The sequence below is a fragment of the Brienomyrus brachyistius genome, unplaced genomic scaffold (assembly GCF_023856365.1).
Source record: "Brienomyrus brachyistius isolate T26 unplaced genomic scaffold, BBRACH_0.4 scaffold41, whole genome shotgun sequence".
NCBI lineage: Eukaryota > Metazoa > Chordata > Actinopteri > Osteoglossiformes > Mormyridae > Brienomyrus > Brienomyrus brachyistius.
The window spans coordinates 809,189-835,025 of record NW_026042316.1 but is presented as its reverse complement, the minus strand read 5'-3'; the positions used below and the strand labels follow the sequence as shown (position 1 = coordinate 835,025).

Sequence of the window (25,837 nt, the reverse complement as noted above, 5' to 3'; positions counted from 1 at the left end):
GATCTACAAAGCGGCACTTCTCTCACAAATCATTTGATGAGCCATTGAGTGATGACTTAAAGAACCTGGAGGTGACCTTTTTTAATGTTGTTGTTGATGCTGCAGTGTCTTCCATCCAAGAGAGATTCACCACATTGGAAAATGTGGGACAGAAATCTGGAGGACTGACACATTTTCCAAATCTCTCAAATGATGACCTCACTGAACAGTGTAAGACCTTCGGTGCTACTTAGCTTTTTCAGGACCAATCAGACTTGGATGCCGGAGAGCTTGCACAGGAGATTAAGAATTCGTCTGACTTACCATCAAAATCTATGACCTGTCTTGAGCTGCTGAACTTTGTGCATGACAGCGAACTCTCAGAAATATACCCAAATTTGTGCATTGCTCTGAGAATTGCAGTTACTCTACCTGTAACTGTGGCTTCAGCAGAGAGGAGCTTTTCAAAGCTGAAACTTGTGAAGACATATCTGAGGTCCACTATGTCTCAGGAACGCCTCACTGGCCTTGCCATCATCAGCATTAATCATGCTATTGCTGGCCAGATTTCATATGACATTATTGATGACTTTGTATCAAGGAAGGCAAGGAAGGTCCTGATTTAGATGACAATTATTTCATATCACTGTGTGTTGTGCGAAGTGCAATCATGTTAATTGTGTCATTTAGGAATGCCTCATTTTAATTGTATCTGCCTTTTATACTTATTTAATATAATAATTTTATATGTATGTCTTATTTTGACTTCTGTGCATGCTTGTTTTATATTTAAAGTTCTATTTGATGATGAGATGATGATGAGAACCCTTTATTGCTGTTGCAATACACCATGTCACTAGTCACAAGTACCGGTGAGAAACTGGCAATCAACCGACCATACATTTTATATGTATGTCATATTTTGACTTCTGTGTGTGCTTGTTTTACATGTAAAGTTATATTTCTTCCAATTTATATGTTAGTTATTATGTTTGTTTGTGTGTGTATATATCTATATCCAGTTAAATTCAGTATGGTTCGGACAACAGTTTTTTTTACGATAAAATATGTTAATGTACAATCCTTAATATGTCTTGTGTGTGTGTGGGTGGGTAAAAATAATTAATTTACTTTGGGATTTTAGATACAGTAAGATATTATACACAGACCTAAATAATTACATAAACACAGTCGTTGCTGTTTCAGTTCTCTCCTACCATTTATATTGTCACAGTGAACTATATCCTAAGATGTACTTGTACAACGTTTGTATATAGTATAGCATGAAAAATAATAATAATAAAAAAACTCAGCCAGAGTGGAATTGTTTATATATATATATATATATATATATATATATATATATATATATATATATATATATATATATATATATATATATAAATATATAAAACACTCCTGCGCTCTTGCGTTGTGTACACCCAAAATGACGATTCCACCATACACTGCGCTAGGCTATATCGAGTGTGATGTTAGCTGCAAAAGACGCAAGCTGATCCCAACTTCACTTTGCTACACGTCCACTGTAAAAGCAGGGCCACAAATAAAACACCACCTACGTCTCTGTGCTCAATTCAAACGGAAAATGTCGCCAAATCCATTCGCCATTTCACTATGTGCTGGCTAGTCATGGCGCGAGCATTAGCGACGGACGCGAACAGCTTCAGCTTATCTTGCCACAATTCAGCTCGACTGTTTAAACTTCAGCCAAACACAACATTCTGTGTTAAGTGAGAATTCTAACGAGAAATAATAATTACTTACATCGTTCAATGGGCGCCCTCGGAATATCTGTCCTGCCGCTACTCCCATCCACTTCTAACTTAACTCGTCCATCTGTGTGGGGGTGCGCAAGAACGATGGGTGCCGCGAAACTGCAGGAAAACAAACTTAAAAACCTGCACGGAAATATATTAAACTAAAGTTAGTCGGCAGAAGTGAGGAATTACAAAAAAAAAAAAAAAAAAACGATTTCTCAAGAAAAGATCATAAAACAGGAAAATGGTCAATAGCTCATGGAGTGATATTGCACACTGTACCTTGATTGTAACATAACTGCTCTATAATATATAATCGATTATATGCAATAGTGTTCAGGATTTGGGTGAAGTGTACTGTACACAGCACAATAATCATTGTGATAATTCCACACTTGCTGCAATATGTTTTCATGACTGTATTGGGGATATTTGCGGTCCGAAAAATACGTACGCCTTGTGCTAAATGTGGACCAAAACAGACGGACTACGCAGCCCAATTTTCAAGGACCATTTTTGTTCTAAATAAAGGCCACAACGGGCCGACCAGATTTAGCCCATAAAATAATGTCCTGTGGACATTTGTTGCTCAGTGGCTTATGTTTAAGGTGGAAACTAGGGAATAAGATACGAACTTTAGCCTCGTTCCTGACAGTCATGTAAAGGACCTTTTTTGTTTTTCATTTTTAGAAACGTAGCCGAGGAGAAAAAATATGAAAACATTTTTTTATTAATTAAGGAACTATTTTATTTATTTCGGGAATTCGTGATTTGACAATTCACACATAATACAAAACGTAAATGCTAAGATAAGCACGGTATACATTTTCCAAAAGTGATGTTAAAAACATTTAACTTGTTCTTCTTGTACAGCTGATTGCGCATAGAAAATATTTTCCCCCCAATCAATGTCGAATCTCAAATATAGATTTAAAAATAAACGTTACGGTATCTTAGAACACTGTGACGCAAAAGTGCGGTTTTTGCGTATTAGAACACGTCATTTCGAGTGGTATAAAAAGGAGAAAGAGACGAGACATCCACATTTTTGAATAATGATGGCACAGGACATGGAGCGAGTACTGATGTCCCCGGCTTTCGAAGTGTTCAACAAGCTTCGGCTCGCAGGACAGCTTTGTGACGTGGTCCTCATCGCAGACGGTGTTCAGTTCAACGCCCATAGAGTGATTCTGTGTGGCTGTAGCTCCTACTTCCAGTAAGTTGCTGTGGCTCATATATGACGATGCCAAAACAGCAAGGAGTCCGTTTTTTTCTCTCGTTAGCAATGACTTCTCCTTGGCAATAAGGCTCTAGGATGACAGAAAGTTTATATTAATATATATTATATTAAATTATGTTAATGTAGGTCAGTGCTGATCAGAAATATTTTTAAGTATACAGTACCACCTTAACGTTTAACATATAATAATAATAATAATAATAATAATAATAATGGTATAAATATATAAAAAGGGGACCATGTCCATCAGGCAAAAACAAAGTATTCCGGGGCACTTGCCCACCAGCCCAAGTGAAAAATATTATAGGGGGAGCTAATGTTGGAAAAATAAGAGTTAAAGCCCCTGGTCCCTAGTTCTTAGATGCCTATGTGATCATCTGTAGCGGGGCGTCCTTATCTCTGGTTTATTTCCATTTGGGGGTCCCTGGTTCAGAAGATTTAGAAAACCCCTTATTTAACTTTGCCTGCAAAACCCATATTTATTAGATGAGTCACTTCTGGATTGTGTTTCAGGGCTCTGTTCTCCAGTGACTGGAGTGATTCAGGAAAGCGGGAGTACCAACTCCCAGGCATTTCCCCTGAAACATTGAGGCAGGTCATCGAGTACGCCTACACGTACTCTGTGGTCATCACAGCTGACAATGTGGAGAACCTCCTGGCAGCTGCTGATTATCTCAGTGTCCTGGGCATCGTGCAGCGCTGCTGTGACTTCCTGCATGAGCATCTCTGCCTTGACAACTGTGTTGGGCTTGTCAAAATCGGAGAAGTCTACTGCCTCAATGAGCTGCACCAGTCTGCATTCAAATTCCTCCTGAAGAACTTCAAGGAGGTTGCCATCAACTCAAACGAGTTCCTAGAACTCACGCTCGAAGAACTTTGTGACATCATGGAGCGGGGCATGAACTGAATGTCAGAGAAGAGGATGTGGTGTTTCACGCCATCCTCCGGTGGATCGAGCACGAGCCTGCCACCCGAGAGGCCCACATTTCAGTTCTGTTGCCCAAGGTGAGTATAGTTATACTATGTTCTCATTGACTTGTGTATATGATGATGATGAAAGTCCACTCTCTGACTTTGAGAACCCGCCGATCCGCCCACGCTTGCCCTCTGACGTTTTGCTGGCTGTCGGTGGATGGAACATGGGCACTACTAACTGCATTGATGCGTATGACACACGGGCCGACCGCTGGGTGGATATCACGCAGGAGGAGCAGAGCAACCTAGCTGGTCATGGCACGGTGTACCATAATGGATTTGTGTACTGCATTGGGGGGTTTGATGGCCAACACTTCATTAATTCCGTGCGCAGATATGACCCGATAACACGAGAATGGCAGCAGATGGCCCCCATGCACTGGCATCGCTGTAATGTTAGTGTGGTTGTGCTCGATGGGTTCATCTACGCCATGGGTGGCCATATTGTTTTCAGGCCCCTCAATAAAGTAGAGCGGTACAACCCAGTAACCAACGAATGGACCCAGATCGAGCCCATGAATGAGAGGAGAAGCGATGCCAGTGCCACCACCCTGAATGGCAAGGTAGGGTAATGGGAGGGTGTCTGACTGTGTTTACCCTCATCTTCCCCTTGAAATTGAGTATTTTACACAGTCATGAGTTCTCTTTCTCTTCAGATTACTGAGTTTTTTTGGATAATTCATTTAGTTCATTTGGATAAATGCATTATTGGTCTCCATTAGGGGCATATTGGGTAGTGCTGTGGTGTCATATCCAAGACTTGTGAGATAGATGAAATGGTGTTCCCATGTCAGGTTTCCTTTATTCTGTTCCTGGGGGAGCAGAATTGAAAACTCTTTGCAGATTTCCCTTTTCAAACAGCCATACTAAACCTGAAAATTAGCTGATTATGGTGTGTTTGAGAAGGGAAATCTGCAAACTGTGTTCCGCCAGGACCGGAACTGGGGAACCCTGTCATACACTATGCATAGCACATACTTGTATTTTTGAGTCACAATGAACTTCATCTGTAACCTCCAAACCCCAGTCATATACAGTATAACGGTGTTCACAGTTAAATTGTTTTTCATAGATATACATCTGTGGGGGCCACAGTGGAACAGAGAGCCTTTCTACAGTGGAGTGCTTTGACCCACTCACTAACGAATGGAGCTTGATCACTCCAATGAGCACTCCCCGTCACAGCCTTGGAGTCACGGCGTATAAAGGGAAGATCTATGCGGTGAGTGATTCCTTTCTGTGTCAAATCTCACATTTTACCTGTAAGACTCATGGTTTTTTTGTCTTTGCTGCTGTGTCTTTCATTGTGATGCATTTAAACCAAACATAACAGTTAAATGCCAGAAATACCTGCTGCAAAGGCTTATCTTAATACACATAAAAACATATATGCTACCCTCTTTAGCCTCCCTGCATTCATTTCTGGGTTATAAATGGATCTGCTGGGGGTCTCTGCTACTAGCTCGGGCTGTAAAGTTTAGATTTTTTATTAATTATTTTCTCTAGTTCTAGATATAATTGGTCAGATTGTTGTTTTTTTCAGTGTCTGATTAGCTTCAAGTGTTCGTTTTAAGTAATAACAATAAAAAAGCAAAATATATTAGCATAAGGAGTCATTTTTGATGGCTCACAGTTTTCACCGAATCATACAAGTTTTCTGTTGCCCAAATCCATGTTTTCATTGCATATAGGTTGACATGTGTATATAAGCTTGTGTCATTTATAGACAATGGGAGGTTCTAAGGAGCCTGCTTTCATAGGGTGAAAATTGCTTACGAGTTCATGACTTTGGGAAAGTTGATGTTTGCCCATCCTTTTGGCAAGCAAGTGATAATGAATCTTTGGCATCTCTCAGGTGGGCGGTATCAACAGGTCTGATCACCTGCAGACCATGGAGGTCTATGACCCTACCACAAACCGCTGGCATGCTGTGGCCCCCATGTCTACACCACGCAGTGAATTTGGCATCGCAGTGGTGGACGACCTCCTGTTTGTGATGGGCGGCCACGATGGGTTTAGGGTAACAAACAAGGTGGAGTGTTATGATGCGGGGACAGGCAGCTGGTATCGTGCGCAGGACATGAGCAGAGCCAGAAAACACTTCAGCTGCTGCGTAGTGCCTGCGCACCCCCGCATCATACAATACGCTTCACCTCGTTAGTCCCTGATGGCCACCAAGGAGGAAACCCATCTGCCCACAACAGCATGCCCAGTACGTAACCTCATTTACACCCCCCACCCCAAAGTCATTTTCCATGGCCTCGCTAAACTCCTCCCACACCTGAGTTTTTGCCTCGATGACCGCCGAAGCCGCATTCCATCATTTCATCACCTCTGTCCACCAGCAGGTTCGGGGAATGCCGCCACAACAGGCACCGACCACCTTACGACCACAGCTCCAGTCAGCCGCCTCCACAACGGAGGCATGGAACAAGGCCCATTCGGACTCAATGTCCCCTGCGTCCTCCAGGACATGGGAGAAGCTCTGCTGGAGGTCGGAGTTGAATCTTCTCCTGACATTGCATACTTAAAATAAAGTTTTCTCTTTTTCATATTATCTAGTTTGTGAAAGCGTCATAAATTTCCCATTTTGGATAAACGTTGTTCTCGTTTGACGGTTCTCTTCAGAAATTCCGCTGCAACCATCGGTGATTGCTAATTAAGCACTAAGGTTTTTCGTAATCAATTGAAATACTGGTTTAGTGCAGCCCCTTCCCCTGGGACCTACAGTAAACATAGCCAGCAACTTGAATTTGGAGAAGTGATGTTACCTCTGGATTGATTACAGTATGTACTGTACACAATATTATATTGTGGGTGTCAGAGTTTGCGTGTGCGAACGGGCAGGCTGGCAGGAAGGAGACAGGGAAGGACGAAGCAGGGAGGTAGAATACGGGGAAAACTGGGGTTTTATTAGGGGGAAGACGGCTATGGGCAGAACGGGACATGACAACAGCACTAACATCAATGACGGACATCGGACAGGGCAAGATGTGGACTGATATAGACAAAAGACATGGCAAAACGACAAGGTACAGCTAGGCATGATAGGGGAAGAACACGTGGATAATCAGGGGGCGTGGCACACAACGATCGTATGAGCCGGGCATGACAGTGGGTCTGTGTTCATAGTGGGGTACTGTAGGGTTCAATTTTAGGACCAGTACTGTTCCTAATTTACATTAATGATATTGACAGCAATACATACAGGAAACTGGCTACATTTGCAGACGACACCAGAGTGGGTGGCGTAGCAGATATTGATCTAGCAGCGGAGAGGCTACAACGGGATCTGGATTTAATTAGCGACTGGGCTGATACCTGTCAGATGAAATTTAACATACAGTAGATACATGTAAGGTAATCATGCAGAGAGCAGAAATATAAAGTACTTGTATTTTATGGGTTCCACTGAAATAAAGGTAGCTGATTATGAGAAAGATCTCGATGTGTATCTTGATGCTTCTATGTCCCACTTTCGCCAGTGTGGGGAAGCAATAAAAAAGGCCAATAGGATGTTGGGTTACAAGTCTAGGTGTGTGGAGTTTAAGACAAGGGAAGTGATGCTACGATTATACACTGCTCAAAAAAATTTAAGGAACACTTTTTAATTAGAGTATAGCATCAAGTCTTTTAAACTTCTGGGATATTGATCTGGTCAGTTAAGTAGCGGAGGGGGTGATTAATCAGTTTCAGCTGCTTTGGTGTTAATGAAATTATGAACAGGTGAACTAGAGGGGTAACAATGAGATGACCCCCAAAACAGGAATGGTTTAACAGGTGGAGGCCACTGGCATTTTTTCCTCCTCATCTTTTCTGACGGTTTTTTCACTAGTTTTGCATTTGGCGACGGTCAGTGTCACTACTGGTAGCATGAGGCGATACCTGGACCCTACAGAGGTTGCACAGGTAGTCCAACTCCTCCAGGATGGCACATCAATACGTGCCATTGCCAGAAAGTTTGCTGTGTCTCCCAGCACAGTCTCAAGGGTATGGAGGAGATCCCAGGAGACAGGCAGTTACTCTAGGAGAGGTGGACAGGATCATAGAAGGTCCTTAACCCATCAGCAGGACCGGGATCTGCTCCTTTGTGCAAGGAGGAACAGGATGAACACTGCTGGAGCTCTACAAAATGACCTTCATCAAGCCACTGGTGTGAATGTTTCTGATTGTTTGGACTTCATGAGGTTGGCTTGAGGGTCCAACATCCTCTAATGGGCCCTGTGCTCACTGCCCAGCACCATGGAGCTCGATTGGCATTTGCCATAGAATCATACCTGTCAAGTATCCCGTTTTGGCCGGGAAAGTCCCGTAATTTACCCTTCTTTCCCGCCGTCCTCCCGTATTAGTATTTTCCCGTAAATGTCCCGTATTTTAACCTGCATTATTAAAAAAAAAAAAAAAAGTTACCCCCCCCCCAAAATCTGAGCTCTGTCACTAGCCTCGCGATAACTACCACCTGCAGTAGCCTACTATGCGGGAAAAAAACACGGGAAAAAAAGAAGAAAACAGACAGATGATGGACGCCAGGACAGAGAAGGAAGGCACTCCTGCCAAAAAACCAAAACCCTCGTGTAAATACCGCGATCAATGGGACAACGAATTAATTTTTCTGAAGAAGAGCAGGGTGGGGGGCAGTCACGCGTTTTGTAAAATTTGTAACTGCGACTTTAGCATCGCACACGGGGGAAGGAATGATGTTGCCAGCATGACAAATCCGCCAAGCACAAGCGCGGGCTAAAGGCACAAAAACATGCCCAGGCGATGTCAGCATTCGTGACGAGAAATGCCACTGAGGCAGACCAGGTCACAAGTGCAGAGGTAAAAATGGCAATACTGTGTGCCAAAAACAACATTCCTTTCTCCTTCCATGATGACTTCAACAAGTGTGTAGCTGACATGTTCCCGGACTCTGCTATTGCACGAAAATACTCAACAGGAAAAACGAAGGCTCCTTTGTTTCCTGTCTGCCATTATTGGACAAACTGATCACCTGGATTAATTAGTTTGTCCAATAATGGCAGACAGGAAACAAAGGAGCTGCCTTTGAAGTTCAGGAAGTAGTGCAGCTGTGCATAAAGCCAGTTGTAGTTTATAAGTGGTTGACAAGTGGTGATTAGCTTTCTTGTCGCCTGTCTTAAAATGTAAGGGATACTGCAGCTTGGTTGGGGTGGTGGGACTGCTCGCGGCGGGCGCCGGAAAATTTCCCTTATTTTCAAATCCAAAACTTGACAGGTATGATAAGCACCCATTCTTAAAGCCAAATTGCCATAATATGTGAACTTTTCGTAGTTACTTGGCGTTTAGGTGCACTGAAAAATGTTCCTATGTCCATTTTCCTTTTCTCTGTCATTTTATCTAGTTTATGACACTGTAAGGCAAGGCGAGTTTATTTATGCTGTAGCCATTTTATACACAATGGTAATTAAAAGTGCTTTACATAAAGAAAGTAAAACTATCATAAAATAATCACAACAATAAAAACAAGGAATTAAAAAAGGTTTAAATTTGTATTTAAAATTAATTAAGACACTTAAGAACAGAATAGAAACTGATTATACAAAAAAATACAGTGGGGTCAGTTCGGACGTAGCACAGTGCTCATTTAGTAAATGCACAGCTAAACAATATGCTAACTGTGGCCGTTAATGTTAAGTTAATATTATGCCAAGTCCATCCATCCATCCATTTTCCAAACCGCTTATCCTATCGGGTCGCGGGGGGTCCGGAGCCTATCCCGGAAGCAATGGGCACGAGGCTGGGAACAACCCAGGATGGGGGGCCAGCCCATTGCAGGGCACACTCACACACCATTCACTCACACATGCACACCTAGGGGCAATTTAGCAACTCCAATTAGCCTCAGCATGTTTTTGGACTGTGGGGGGGAAACCGGAGTACCCGGAGAAAACCCCACGACGATATGGGGAGAACATGCAAACTCCACACACATGTGACCCAGGCAGAGACTCGAACCTGGGTCCCAGAGGTGTGAGGCAACAGTGCTAACCACTGCACCACCATGCCGCCCCATTATGCCAAGTCGTCACAAATAAAACAATGCATTGGAAACGGCTCTGGCGCGTTAGTTGCAGTGCACTATGGAACAAGTTATTGTAAACAAGCGAACGTTAACTAAATAAGTAATATTTTAATCGCTAATATATCTGATTCATGGAAAATTACATCGGTAATCAGCATTTTTGCCGAAACTAATTTATGAATGAGTCTGCATTAACTACATTAAAGATAATCGCTTTATTTAAATTAAATAAAATACTCTAATTATTGGAGTTCAACATTAATAGAGCCGCAGCCACACACCTGACTCGTGTGTGTAGAGTAGGTGAGATGAACTGGGAAAGCAGGCAGCGGGCCAAACCACTGTGAGGAAGGGGGGGGGCGCAACTGTTTCTAAAGGCATTGTTTGCGTTTGTTTTATTTTCTACCTACACAATTATTTTAGGTATACATACATATATTTTTCACAATAGAGAGTGCGTTTTTTAAAATAATTTATTGGGGGGGGGGGGGGGGCATGTTCCCTCCGTCCCCCCCCCCCCCCGCGATTTACGCCCATGATTATAATGAATAATTGTGGGGTTTATTGCTTCCGTAGGATAAGCGGTTTGGAAAATGGATGGATGGATGGATGGATGGATTATAATGAATAATTGTGGGGTTTATTGCTTTCGGGATAGGCTCCGGACACCCCGAGACCCAGTAAGATAAGCGGTTTGGAAAATGGAAATGGAAATTGTGGGGTTTATAGAAAAAAAACTGTGCTAGCGATTATAACTAACATGGAATAGGAAACAACAGCCCTCCACAAGTGAAAACCCAGATGAATGCTACTGAGAACTGTGTTAACACTGATAAAACTAAGAGTATTTTTTTAGTTCTGTGCAACATTGTTTTTTTAAAAATGTAATAGTCTTGAAGCATTTACCTTATTACGAAAGCAATGCCCCAAATTACTTAAACATTTTAGGTAAACATTTTACCATCCATTACCGTAAGGGTTCCCAGCCCCCGGTCAGTGTACCGGTACAGTCCGCGCTCAGTGCTCAGGGGGGGGGCGGGCTGTGCCTACCGTCCCGTTTATTACGGGTTCGCGCCGTATTAAAAAGAAAACTGTCTGTATTGTTTAGTGCCGGATTTCCGTTCGCATAACCAATCTCCCACCGTTCCGCATATTTTATCGTGGACACCCCGGCAAATTACACCGCCGTTTTAGGGATCAGTGACAGTTTTTGAAGTTTGGGAAGATTTTACTAACCAAATAGCTGTCTATCATCATCACTTCGATATAAGAACACCTCCAATAAAAATAAAGACCACAAGTTTTAATGACATTAAAAACATGCAATAATTTTATCGACATGTACTACATTAGTATAGTATAAAAGAGAAAATAATCAAAGTTGCATAATATAATTTGAAGAATAAAAGGAAATTTTGGAGAGCTAACAAACTGCTCACCTCAGTGCCATTTTCATGCGTAGAGTTTGCTGTGCTGCAAACGGTAAAGAATATTTACGTTGTTTCTATGGAAACTACTCCCACTGTCCGCTTAACATTAGTGTAATAATACGTACGTTGAAACTGGCTAATGAGCTGTATTACGCTACGTGCGTATTACGTCATAACTCGTGCGTAGAGTCAATTTTTCCGGGGAATGTCGAAGACGTACTATGTAGTTCAGATGTAGAAAGTTCTACTTTTCTTTTAAATGTTAAAGAAAGTTTCATAAAAACAAATTGTATAGCGAATGTTCAGTACAATAGGAAGCGTTATTTTGTTCAAGCAAATGGAGCCGAGGCATAATATTTAAAGGAATGTTATTCAAAGGTAATAAGCTTCCACCACACTGCAGCTTAAATACACGCGTAATGAGGCAAAATACCGCTTTCTTAAATTAATTACATGATACGTGAATGTCCTGCTTTGTCTTCCAATAAGGTAAGCTCGGTGGCTATAAACACTCATACATTTAGCTGATACAAATTAATTTTGTACTTTGGAAAAAAAAGTAGCTGATTTTGGCTTGTTGAGGCTTCCACATATGACAAACCACAAGATGGCACTGCCTGAGCATGCTTTTAGAAATGTACTGGAGTGCCACTAGCAGGCAAGCAAGTTACTTTGCAACTTCTAGAGCACAGCAATGGTGTTTGACATTCTGTTAGCTATATACGCAGGGATGGATATAACTGGTAAGCAAGTACGCATTCACCTTCAAAAGCGATATGTGCAGCAATCGGTTGTTGTAACAGTGTGAATTCGTACGTACTTTATGTGCATTTGCGGCGATATGACAAGAAATTACCGTGCATTTTAACCTCTATTTTCCTTACTTCTTTATATTACGTTTTCTCTGCTTTATTTCAGTCAGTCTAACATATTGCGCCACAGCCTTCAACCCGAATTTTCATAGCAGACTTCAGTTAGGAGTACGCCTTAGTAATGATTAACCTGGGACTCACCAGGGAGGTGTGGGGGGATACTATTGTAAATTGCTTAGTTTTAACTATAACAGCCTTAATAATCCTATCAAACACAGTGAAATACTGCAATACCTTTATCGCTGAAGGTCTCGTATGATGCTCTTTCAAGAAACTCATTTTAAACCATCAGACGACAGGTGTGGATGGACAGATTACATCTATCATTCTACAATCTTTCTGCTGTAGAGCAAGGGATGTAACAATATTGTTGCATACATCTATTCCCTTTGTTCTTTGCATATCTGATGTGGATTCCCGATCCAAATGGGAGATCTGTCATAATTACTAGTTTATTGTTCATTACGCCTGTACTATTGGTTAACGCATGTGCTCCTAATTGTGATGATATTTTCTTTAAGCGTCTGTTCTCACTGGTACCTGATACCTCTAACTATCACCTTATCTTGGGGAGTGATTTAAATTGTCGCTTTAATCCGAAATTGGATCATCCATCCCCCAAGTTAGCTCTGCCTTCAAAATCTGTCGAAACGATCAATTCTTTTACCAACAAATTTAATGTGTCAGGTGTTTTCACAATTTTTTAATCCCACTCGAAAAGAGTATAGTTTTTTTCTCTGAGATTCATCACACGTTTACCCAAATTGACTATTTCTTAGTTGATAAGACTTCTTGCTCAATATCTGAGTAGCTATGATAAAATAGCTTTCTCAGATCATGCTCCAGTCTCCTCGAAAATTTTGTTAGAACATGGTGTCCTTGACGGTTCAACACTCAGTTGCTTTCCTTGTTGATTTTATTTCACAACAAATTGCCAATTTTCTTTCTTTAAATATATCTCCAGATGTATTTGTTTCCATATCGCTGGAAACCTTGCAGACTGATACCAGTGGGCAGATTATCTGATATGTAAGCAATGATAGAGAGCTGTGGAAGGAGAAGATGGCATATTTAACACAGCGTGAAGCAGATCTTGACAATTGATATGTTTCTCCCTATCTGATGATGTTTATAAGGAGCATCTAACGATACAAGCAGAGTTTGAATTTCTAGTGTCTCAACATACTGCTGAACTACTGATGCAAACAAGGTCTCATTATTACGAGCAAATCCTCTAGAAATGAATAATGCATTCAAGTTTTTCTCCTCTCACTTGTTGTCTAGAGTTCAATAGTTTCTTTAGGGATTTAGCCATTCCTTCATAGGAATGTGTGGCTGTGAATGATTTAGATGTCACTATCACTCTCACTGTAACTGAACTGACCACCATGGCGGCTGCTTCGCAAAGTGGTTAATGTCCCAGACCCGATGGCTTTCCTTCAGAGTTCTATAAAAAGTTATGGCCCCAGTTGTCCTCTCTCCTATTGGACATGTTCAACAACCTGAACCTCTTGCCCAAGCTAATATTTCTCATGCTAAAAAAGGGGAAAGATCCTCATTCTTACACCTCCTTTCACCTAAAGGCTTATTGAATACGGACTAAGATCCTGTCCAAAGCACTGGCCCTTCAGGCTTGTTTGACCAGATTGAGGTCCTTGTCAGAATTTTGTTGGTGGTTCCAGTGTCCTCATGTGAAGCTGAGAGGAGCTTCAGTGCATTGCGCAGACTAAAGACGTGGCTAAGGGCTACTATGGGCCAAGACAGACTTCACAGTCTATTAGTCTGCAATATGCAGAAAGACGAGCTGGACAACTTTAACATAAACAACATATGCCAAGAGTTTGTGGGGCCCAGTTATACCAGGAAAAACACATTTGGTACTTTTGTTTAGTGTCTATTCATTAATGTAAGTTTGCTTTAAATTGCAGATGTTTTTTTTTTTTGCATAGAACAGTTACTGTAAATCGATAATTTAATTGTTGATTTTGATACAAAACATTACTTATTTTATATCTTTCACAATAATAGTCATGTTTAAATTTTATTGTATGTTGATGGCTTGACCGTAAACAACATAACAAAAAATGTAATGAATAGTTTTGAAGAAAAATCTGCTTTGTCATTGAACCTGAGAAAAACTTTGAAAATAAACATAATGACACAGTCTCCATGCTACAATAATAATGACAGAAATAAAGTTTTTCACTGTGGGGACAAATCTTCATAAGTACAATTAGACTGTATTATTTGTGTCCCCTTCAAAAATTGCTTATGAGAAATTTTATATCTATTGTCCCCCCCCTACTGTTAAATAAAATTTATGCCCATGATTATAATAATTATAGCAACTGTATTTTGTGTATGGTTGAAGATCTGTCTGGTCTTTATTCATTTAATTATCACTGTAAATAGCTGGTTAGCTATCTATCATTTACTCCTCAGAAAGCAAATTCAGACAGCGGTTGCCTGGATCAACACCCAGTACTGGGATGCCTGGAACCTGTGTGACGAGGTGATCGACTGGGGAGTCGGTGTGGAGGAGTGCTCACGAGCGACACCCCCACTGTCCAGGTTGGGGGGGATAAGGAGGGATTGGGAAGGGCTACTTGGGAAAATGTGGAGGTATCAGAAAGGGGCCTCCAATGGTGAGATGGAGGGGGCGGAGGCTGGTATGAATGTAATGCATATGGTAAATGGAGGTGAGGAGAATGGATGTGAGGTAGGAGTGAATGTGGAGGAGGTTAAGGGAGAAGGAGAGAAAAGTAGAGGGAATGCTTTGGGATCTATTGTGTCACAAGGAGGCAGATCATGGCTGGAAACCATTCAGGAAGAAGGATGTGAGGAAGAAGAAGAAACTGAGGTGGCGTTTCAGGAGGCACAAGACGCTGAAGTTGCCCAGTTGGACAGATGGTGTCCATGTGGCTGGTGTAAGGTGGGGTAGGAGGCTTCTGAACCATGTGTTAGGCCTAGTGCACTTATGGATTGTGCTTGTTTGTTGTAATGAAATAAGCTTATAAACTAAACATAATATATTTTAAAGGTACGTGTTTATATCAGTATCTACATGTAAAGGGAGCAGACACAGGAAAAAGGTATTGAAGACCCTTGATATGATATTGCTGTTTTTATTTTAGATTCCAAAGTTAACCCTTTATTTAATTTATCCCTTTTCCCCAAGTAGAATAATGCATGTACTTGTAATCTGTATTATTTTGCTTTGGAGTCGGAAGTTCCAAAATCACCAGGCAAGTTATTTGATTGTATGTGTTTTAACTACTAGAAAGATGTAAATGAGAAGCCTTAAGATTTATTTAAAATTAATTTATTGTTTTTTTGTAAATTAAAAACAGGAACCCTCATGGACCAAGACTTGAGGGCATTTGTACAATCCACCTGTACAACTTTAACTGGTTCTGCAGCCTTTTTCTCCCCACAGCCTCTGCTTGTTCCCTTCTTCTTTTTCTGTCTTCCCTCCAGGAGAGCTCCTCAGGCATCTCCAGCCTGTAATTCCTGGGAAATGCCACCTGCCACCCATCCTTGGAAGCGTCGCCCAGTCTCAGGATCTCATACATCACCATTCATCAGTCACAGCGCTTGCAGACATCTGGATAAAAGGAAAAGCCCATTTTTTTAAAAACTTACACGTTAAATTTTCCTCTAATTACCATTTTATTCTTTTAAATTTCATTATGTTTATTTACATTTAGTATGGATTAAGGCACAGTCAGCCTGGATTAAGGCATCCCCAGCCTGGCATCAGACTCTCCGGACAATGCCAGCCCAGAGGGGGCTGACCTGGAGGACATTCCCCCGGAGGACATGGAGTGGGAGCCTCCAGGTCTTGCCCTGAGTCCCACTCCGTGGTGTCAGCCCCGTGGCCAAAGTTTCCCCAGCCGAGGAGGCTATTGCCGCGACAACGGCAGGGTCAACGGAAATCCAGTCGTGAGCTGAGGTCCAGGAGGAAAAAACGAGGTTATGCTACCCAGACCTGCCTCCTGATCCAGGCTTGGTCCAAGATGGTCTTTCAGGGTATCCCATTCAATGATTCCCAAAAGGAACCACATCCGGTCTCCTCATGGCGCAGGTACTGGCCTGTGTTTTTTGTTTTGCAGGGTCCCTGGTTTGGTCCAGTTCCTGTCCTGCCTGCCCCTCGACACCCTCCGACTCTGCCAACCCCTCGCCGTCTACCGATGCTGTTCTTCCCTCGGCTGCCGCAGACGAGTGGAGCTTCTACAGACCCAGACAGGATTCCAAAGGCCCCCCTGGCCGTGACCCTTCTGCGGCACCCCGGAGCCCATCAGAGGCCCTGAACTGTTCACTTTACCTCCCATGCTACCTAGTGTCTTGCCCCTCCTAATACCTCAGTCTTTGGTCTGTAGTCTTGCTTCCCCGTGGCTCTCCCTGGTTTCACCTCTTAGCCCGATTTCACTGTTCCAGCCCCCACTCCAGTCACTCTTGCTTCCCGCTTTAGGTTCCCCTCTCCTGGCCATATTATTGTTGCACTGGTTCCATTGCTTGCCTGTCTTGTCTGGTTGTGTCCTGCCTTGTCTGTCCCTGTGCCATCTTTGGTCCTTTTGATGCCCAATCCCTCCCTTTTGTCTCCTTCTACTGTGTCCTTTGTTCCCACTTACCCACTGACACCCACTGTCTGTCTTTTGGTCCATAGTCAGCATCCCTGTTGGATTACCTGGCCTGTCATGAGTTGTGTCCTGGGGGTTAGTCTCCCCTGTTGTCCTTGGTTTTGCCCTGGTCTGTGTGTCCCCTTAATGATGCCCTTGTACCCGGAGGGCACAGGATTGGGAGGGGGGCGTTTACTGTCATGTCTTGCCCATTTAGTCAACCTTCCTCCCCTTCTGTCAGTCACTATCAGCTTCCTTGTGTTTTCCCATTCCTTAGTCTGGTAAAGTGCCCAGTCCTATCTTCTCCAGTTGTGTCCTTGTCTGTTTGCGTCTCTGTGCCCAAACCTGCCTGTCAATAAAACTCCCCACGAAGGGGATTCTGCCCTACAGCTTGCATTTGGGTCCTACTTCCCACCGGTGACGTGACAGAGGAATACATGCTTAGTGCCAGGCAGAAATCTTTGATTTTGCATCCATATGGTGACTTGGTGAAGTTAGCTGATAGTTCTCTTGATTCCAAAGACATATGATTCTTGTCTGTGCATTATGCATAACCAAAGTTAAGAGCTTCAGATTAATAGGTGCGAAAAACGCATTTTGCGTTTGTCGAGTTCGAAGGGTTAACTCACTGAATATTTATGTTACGCCAAACATGACTCATTGTCGTTTTGGACAGTAAGCACTTTATGTAATTCATCCATTGCTCCTTTTCCTTATGGTATACAGCCGCTTTATACATGTGGAGACTCACACACATTTTTCACATTCCAGTACTTTCACACATTTTACTGTCATTGTACATCTCTTCTGATGTCACATTTATTTATTTGTTTATTTATTTATAACCTGGTAACTGCACACTGCACAAATACAAATAAATGATGAATTACCAAAACCTTAAATACTGTACAGAAGGATAAACTCAATTATTGCTGAAAAAGTCTACACAGATATAAAAATATAATATTCCCATCAAAATCACACATGCACAGCCAAAAGTGTAGGCAGTAACTATATACTGCTTTGCCAAACAGGTACAGGTATCAGACACACAGAACATCAACTTGTTTAGTATACTCTTTGTTTATTAGAAAACTGGATACATCATCCAGCAGAAGGAAAAATAGGCCGACCATTTAAGACAGAGAATACATTCAGCAAACTGAATGTGACCTTCACTGCCAGACATGCAGCCTGTTAAAAGGTGCAGTGTTATACTGTACATAATATTTTAATTAAGGATATTCAAAGTTAATATAGTGTACTTTAGTGAACTTTTGTTACCTTCCTCGCACAAATATGTGAATTCTTCCCATACTGAATGAAATAACCCTTTATGCCCTCACCGATGTGAATTGGTACAAATTTCCACAGCTTTCTCACCATAGCCAGCCATTTTCTCCATAATCATAATCAATTCCAACTCCTGCTATTATTTCTTTCACTGCAGACAGAATGATGTGGCCTTTCATCCACTTCAGTCTCATTCATTCTGCAATATGGGTGCTTGTGGTTATTAAGCAAGCAAATGATCCATCTTCTTCTGCAGTATCAGCACTTAAAGGAGAAAGTCAGTCTGTGAGAATAGCTGACTGCAGTGACTGTCCTTCCGTGCAATCAATGTGTGCAGGGAGTAAGACCAGAGTACAGACGCACAAAGCTTATATTTCTTGCTTTTACCAAAAACAAGCTGAAAAATAAATATGTTCAGCTCTTGCCTGAGAACCGCTGCGATGTTTCTATTTCAAATACAAGCTCGAAGCCATCCATCCATCCTATGTAACCGGGGGTCCGGCGTCGGCTGTCAGAGGGCTGAAACGGCAGACGCTGTCGGTAATCCAGGTCGGCTGATCGTAGATGGCAGTAAGCGCGCCAGGCATGACTTGGAGCCAAGGAGGCGAAGCAGAGATCAGTACACAGGAAGACAGGAACACAAGGAGGGGAAAAACGCTTGCACGCTGCATAAACCATAAAGATCTCGCGTCTGGCCAGAAATAAGAGACTGAGAAGGGGAAGGTTGACCACAGATGGGAGGGGCGGGGTTCCAAAGCGGAACCACACCTCCTCAGGCACTTCCATCTCCTGCCAACATTCCTCTGTCCTTTATTTCCCTTCACACTGCACTCCAATCATGCTCCACAACCATTAACCTCTGAAATCTCCTACACTCTCTGCACTCGACTGACTCCTTACCAGCTTCTCTCCTGCCGCTGCCTGCACTCCTTCATGTTCTGTCGGCACCCAAACCACCTGCTTTGCTCGCCCCATCATTTCTCCCAGATCCAGCGTGGGCTGATTAAAAGCCACTGCTAAGGGGGGCTCCTCCTCTGGTGTGTTGTACCATTCTCCCACTACTCCTGTCCTCCGTATCTGAATGGCTACTCCCTCAGGGCCTAATATTATCCAGTCTGCCGTCATGCGCATCCCGTCTTTCTCTCGGCAAGGCAGCGGATCTATCAGCCGATCCCACTCATCCCTCACTCCAGGATCACTGAAATCTCCCATCGCAACTAACAACTGTATTTATCCTATTTCCAATTTAGCACATTGCTATATTGTTCCTGTATAAATGGTCTCCACTGTTCTAGGATTTCCCAAACCTTTCCAATAACTTCTTCTAATCCGTATAAGCTATACTATCCCTGCTGGACAACAACCTTTGTTGCAGAAGGGTGAACTGTCCACTGAGTACCTCTACTCCCCCTTCGTACATTTTATGTCTATCTGCAGCTGACACAAAGCATCTCTGCCTAACAAATTCACTGGGATATGCTCTGATGTTAGTTTAGACATATTTACATTTTTGGCCCCTATCTGAACATCTACTAAACAAGATTCTGGAACATGCAGGTTGGACAGGTGTGTCCAGGCTGATCACAGCTCCAGCACACCAGCTGAATCAGCCTGTTCCCCAGTCTCTCCGTGTTCTAGGATCATCAAATTTGTGAGTAAATGGGTGTCCTCTGAGGAAACCCCCATCCATTGTATATACTCACTCTGTTCTAATTAGGGACCAGAGGCCAATTAGAGGCCTTGTTTTTTTGGCGGTGACTAACTCAATTTCTTCGTCAGCTCCCTCTCATGCTCTTCAGCAGAGTCCTCCTCCTCTCTGTACAAGTCAATAGCGTGGATCAGCTGCTCCTCAGGAATAGTAATAAGCCCCACCACTTGCCTTAGCCTGCTTCTCACTGGCTTTGGGAGCGTGTCCTGCAGTGCCCTCCGGTACAGACCTCTAAACAGCGAATCCTGCAGGTCCTGCTCTGCCTCAATGCTCCACCGCTTTTCTTGGGCTTGCAGATAGGCAGCTGGGCTCTCCCCCTCCTTTACGGGCTCCACCTTCATTTCAGCCACACTCAGTCACGGAGTCCCTGTCACCACTGCCAGCATTCTCTCCATTCCGTCTACCCCCAGGACACAAGCCTGAACCGCTTTTATGTCCCCCATCACCAAGAGCCGTCCCATAGTTTCCTCCTCAAATACTTTCATCCATTTTCCAGCTCCGTCTGCCAGGACTGTTCTGCCCATGACACATACTGTGTCTGTGCTCCTTTCACCACCAGGGGGAGCATCAGAGTGTCCCTATCGGGAGTCTCACAGCACCTCCTTCTTCCCACTGTTCTATGATCTGCATTATCCTCCTCTACTCCTTCCTCACTATCCGTTTCTATCTCCTTCTCCTGAAACTGACTCCATCCTCTACATGGAGGGTTAGGGCTGTCCATCAGATGCATCAGCCCTTCTGCAGCCCTACCACTTGCTCCGCACCCCACCTTTATATCCCCCCCTTTTTTCTTAAACCCACATGCCTGGCCTTCTATTATTATATCACTCCCTCGCAGTCCTTCCTTCACGGTCTGCCGCCGCAGGTCGCTCACTTCCCTGTACCCATATAAACAACTTTCTTCATCCTTCTGTTTCTTCCCCTCTGAACTTTATCTTGCCCTCTATTACTGGAAAGTGGCCCTTAAATATCAGAGGTGGCCCTTCTACTAACAGATACAGTCCGTGATACTGAGGAAGTCGTAACTCCTCCTGCTCTGTTTCACCTTTGACTCCTGCCTGATTCTCACTCATCACTCTCTCATCACTTTCTGCTCTTTTCTCCAGGCCTCTCCCTTTGCCATAACCTCAGAACCTCCAGTTGCTCACTCCTTTTCTTGTTACACCTTTCTGTGTTCTTATTAGCCTTATGATACTTTATCAGAGTCTCCATCTCCTCACACACTGCCACATCCAGAAATATAGCAGAAATATAAAGTACAGATATTTTATGGGTTCCACTGAAATAAAGGTAGCTGATTATAAGAAAGATCTCAGTGTGTATGTTGATGCTTCCATGTCCCACTCTCGCCAGTGTGGGGAAGCAATAAAAAAGTTAAATAGAATGTTGGGTTACATCTCTAGCTGTGTGGAGTTTAAGTCAAAGGAAGTGATGCTATGATTATATAATTCCTTGGTAAGACCCCACCTAGAATATTGTGTGTAGGTTTGGTCACCATACCTTAAGAAGGACATTGCTGCCTTGGAAAAGGTGCAACGTAGGGCTACGAGAATGATACCTGGTTTTAGAGGAATGTCTTATGAGGACAGATTAGTTGAGCTGAATCTGTTCAGCCTCGAGGAAAGGAGACTAAGTGGGGGCATGATCCAGGTATATAAGATTCTAACAGGTCTGGATGGCGAGTGACATGACATACTAGAACTCGTGGCCACAAGTGGAATTTAGTGGGAGAACATTTTAAAACGAATTTGAGGAAGCACTTCTTTACACAGCGTGTAGTTAGAGTATGGAATAGTCTTCCTACTAGTGTAGCGCAAGCTAAAACCCTGGGTTCCTTTAAATCAGAGCTAGATAAGATTTTACCAACTCTAAGCTGTTAGGTAAGTTTTCCCCAAAAGTGCTTGATGGGCCGGATGGCTTCCTCTCGTTTGTAAATTTCTTATGTTCTTAAGGTTACTTTTCCTATAGAACAAGTCTATACATTGTCCTTTTAATAAACAAACTAAATAGCCTTATGCTATTTATCTTATTTACACAAAAGCTTGTCATTTTTGTCTCTACACGGTCGCACATTTACAATTCTCCTCTGCTCTCTGTATTGCGCATGGCGGACTTCCGCCCCGATGCAGACAGGTGAGCACACTCCCACCAGCGGACAGAGAGCGCGCGTCGGAAAATATGTCATGTCAACCATCTGAAAAGCAGACAAAAATATCTGCTGTGCAATATATCTACGTATGACTCCTCAGATTTCCAGCCCAGTCAAAAGTTTCACTAATTATCTACTTCTTCCCTTGCATGTTTAGTCCTATACTGAACTCCCTGATCGCTACACCTTACTGTTGCTTTAAGTTTAAGATTCGTCCAAATTTTACAGTAACCTACCCACACTTATACTACAGAGAATGTCTTTTGCATTAAAGCTCGCAAATATAAAATTTCGATTCCACAGTTATGGCTTTAGATACCTAGGGATCCTTGGTATATCATACTTATACAAAACTATTTATAGTAAATTACTATGTGAAATAAAGAATTATCTCCAAAGATGGGAAAATCCTCCCTCTATCCTTATTGGGGAGATTGGAGAGCATTAGAATGAACATACCACCTAGGCTTCTCTTTATGTTCCAGTCCCTGCCCATAGGGGTCCCTATATCCACATTCAAAACGCTCAATAAATGGTTATCCAAATTTACCTGGCAAAACAAAAGACCCAGGATTGAACTGAAAAGACTGTTAAACCCAAAAGAGAACGCGGGTCCTGACTTGCCTAATTAAAAAAATTATTACTTGGCAGCCCAACTTATATCAGTAGTGGTATGGATAACCCAGGACAGGGAGGCTCAGTGGGTGGGAATGGAACAGAGTATCTGCCCAAATCTGCCGCTGGACATAGCAATTATTTTTAATCAAGATACACAGAAAGTAAATAAAATCAATAACATTTGGATAGGAAACACTCTGAAAAGTGAGAGAGAGGCTGGGCGCCCTTCATCAATATCAAGATCAATGAAAATTGCACAGAATGTTGATTTTTCTACCATCTAAATTAGATACAGGGTTTAAGACATGGGGAGAAAAGAGGTTTAACCAGTTGGATCAGTTGTGTGATGGAGGAGATCTAATGTCCTTCGAACATCTTAGAAACAAATGTGGCCTCCCAGTGCCCAACTGTTTTAGATACCTACAGTCAACAAGTATATTATTTATATTAACAATTAAAGGATTGGTTAAAAAGAACATTATATCATATATTTATAAAATATTACAAAAAGAGTCAACAGTGTTGATATCAAAGAAAAATGAGAACTAGAGATGAATACTATCATTAACGATGAAGATTGGACTCATTCATGTAAAGAAGGACACAGAATAACAAACAGTCCTACATGGAGGAAATTTCATTGGAAAGTTAAGATGAGATACTTTAAGACTCCCCTTCTCACCTCTACGTTTGGCAACACCTCTAATCGGGGGTTTATTGGAGGGGTTGTGACCTGGTAGGAGACCACACCCATATTTTTGGGATTGTCCAAAACTGTCAGAGTACTGGCAAAATATACAGGAAGAGATAAAAAAAATGTTTGAACATAAAATTACCACTTGAACCAGCTCATTTCATACTAGGAATTATGCCACAGAATATAGTGCATGAAAATAAGGTTGTATTACTGAGAGTTCTTCTTGTAATTGCCAGGAGGATGATAACGATCTCCTGGCTAAAACCCCAGCCACCCACGACAGTACAATGGAAAGAAAGTGTATAATATGGAATTTATAACTGAAAAATTGTTAACGAGAACAGAGTGTTTTGTGGAAGAAATTTCTCGAAGTCCGATGTTTAAGTGTTTGACAGAATTTTATTATTCGATGAGCTCACAGGGAACAGACACTCAGCAATCATGCGTCTTGTGTTCTGCTCCCCGAGCAACAAATTCATACATCTTTTATGGCCTAAAATGCGACAGTCATCTGACAAATCAAGGACAAATCGGATTTTTGGACGTTCCAGTTACTTCTGCCTTTCAAGGTCCAGGCAGTTCAAAGAAAGTTTGGCCATCTGGAGATACCAGTTTCTTCTACGTTTTCAAGGTCCACCTATCAGCTTAGAACAAGTCTATCTATTTGGGACTTTTCCTTTTGCTATATTATTCTAGGACTCGTTGTTCTCTTTTTCTACATTTTATATTATCCAATACCATGCATTCATTTTATAATATCTTCTGCAACAGCTTACTTCTCAGGTCATGCCTTTGCTTTGACCTGGGCCTCTTGCTGAACAAGCAATATATGGCAAACATGTTAGTTCCTCTATAGAAAATAGAAATTTCTTACTTAAGCAGATTTGCATTCTTGTTTCATACATTCAATTAATGACAAGTAAATTACATTGTTTCAACCACTATGTTTAAATCAACAACACATTGTAAACTCAATTGTTAATTACTGATTAGGTAATGCATTTTGCATAATCATCTATATTCCATTATTGATTACTGATTAGAATAATCAAGAATTTTCTATCACAGTTTCTTTATTAAAAGGTTTCCAATCTGTAATTTTCTTTTTTCAACAAGACTTTTGCACAGTACTGTATATCTTAGAACATAAGAAATTTACAAATGAGAGGAGCCCATTCGGCCCATCAAGCTCGTTTGGGAAGAACTTAACTAATAGCTCAGCGTTGTTAAAATCTTATCCAGCTCTGATTTAACCATCTCTCTCAATATAATATTGGGATCATTTATTCTCTTCAGAGGCCTCCATAGAATAATGCATCCATCCCCTCACTTATGTTTAGACAGACGTATCCTAAGGCACCAGGGCAACAACAGTCAGAATAACAACAGAATCATCAATTTCACAGCTAGTTTTAAAAATTGCTTTAATGCAGCGTGATTACAGAAAAAAAGATAAGCAAATTAGGTAATATTAACAAAATTATTAAAACATGTAGAGTAATAGACATATTTGTCTTTCAGACATAATGTGCTTTTTTAAGAGCAGAAGGGATACATTAAATCAGGATTATATTTTGTTTTTAATGATATATATATATTATTTTTTTAAATTTACATCATTATAAATGAGAACTATAAGTGATTGCTAATTACTGTTAACTAATTTCCTGTATGATCTTTCTCCCCTTCAGTCTTAAAAATAATTATATGTCAGGGGGCCAATCAGTGGAGGCACACGGACACGGTGGCCGGTTATCCTATTTGTTCAGTGCCAGCCCAACAAGTAGAGTATTCAGAACCATGGACAGTGACCAGTGTTACTGTAACATCTGGTTCCTTCACTGGCTCTATATAGTTTTCTAGAAATAACTAAATGCCTCTGTTGTACAAATTTCCAGCCATAGACTTGCTTCCTATATGACGAGAAGATTTTACTTTTACTCAGACTAAGAAGCTATAGCTAATCAGCTCTGCATGCGATCTCCCCTTTACTGCTCGAGCAGGGCTCATGCACATCAACAAATGTCAAGGCAGCAAGTGCATACAAACAACTTCTCAGGACAGTTATAGGGCCTTCAGGAGGAGTCAAACTGCTGCCTCATCCAGAGATACCATTGTCTAAGACTTGCACTAAACCATTCTAAGCACTTGGGCGTATTTAGTGTCAGAATCCATCCCTGACTTGTCCTGTTCTCTCTTGTTTGTTCCCATTTGGCCAGCACATGTCACTGGTCATCCTATTCTCTCCTCTGTCTTGTAGCTCCTTAGCTCATAGTGTGTTTGCCTGCTGCTCGGGCTGCCATGTGGCTTAGTTTGACATGTGATCAAAATTTAGAGTAAACTAATACATGAAAGCTTGCCTTAAAAAAAGATCAATGGCAGAACAGGGGCTCTGAACGCAGTCTGCATTAATAAGGAATTAACCATTTGTCTCAA

General features: G+C 42.0%; 1 protein-coding gene and 1 long non-coding RNA gene across 9 annotated transcripts; both read left to right on the top strand.

Annotated features, from left to right (window-relative positions):
• Positions 1 to 2,800: 2,800 nt before the first annotated feature.
• LOC125722707 (kelch-like protein 10) lies at positions 2,801 to 6,529 on the top strand. 6 transcript variants are annotated; one of them, XM_048998923.1, is made up of 6 exons: positions 2,836 to 2,973; positions 3,511 to 4,002; positions 4,427 to 4,535; positions 5,045 to 5,194; positions 5,828 to 6,184; positions 6,321 to 6,529. In XM_048998923.1, exons 2-5 carry the CDS (start codon positions 3,905 to 3,907, stop codon positions 6,131 to 6,133), a joined length of 663 nt encoding a protein of 220 aa, XP_048854880.1. In that variant the 5' UTR covers positions 2,836 to 2,973; positions 3,511 to 3,904; the 3' UTR covers positions 6,134 to 6,184; positions 6,321 to 6,529. The 6 variants fall into 6 exon arrangements, with proteins under 6 accessions (XP_048854881.1, XP_048854880.1, XP_048854879.1 ...); XM_048998922.1 differs by having other exon boundaries at positions 4,307 to 4,535; XM_048998924.1 differs by lacking the exon at positions 4,427 to 4,535 and having other exon boundaries at positions 2,801 to 2,973.
• Positions 6,530 to 11,624: 5,095 nt separating this feature from the next.
• Positions 11,625 to 17,323, top strand: LOC125722720 (uncharacterized). 3 transcript variants are annotated; one of them, XR_007386522.1, is made up of 3 exons: positions 11,625 to 11,823; positions 14,760 to 16,346; positions 16,430 to 17,323. It is a non-coding gene; the product is annotated as an uncharacterized LOC125722720 (long non-coding RNA). The 3 variants fall into 3 exon arrangements; XR_007386521.1 differs by having other exon boundaries at positions 11,626 to 11,823; positions 14,760 to 17,323; XR_007386523.1 differs by having other exon boundaries at positions 11,787 to 11,934; positions 14,760 to 17,323.
• The last annotated feature ends 8,514 nt before the right edge of the window (positions 17,324 to 25,837 follow it).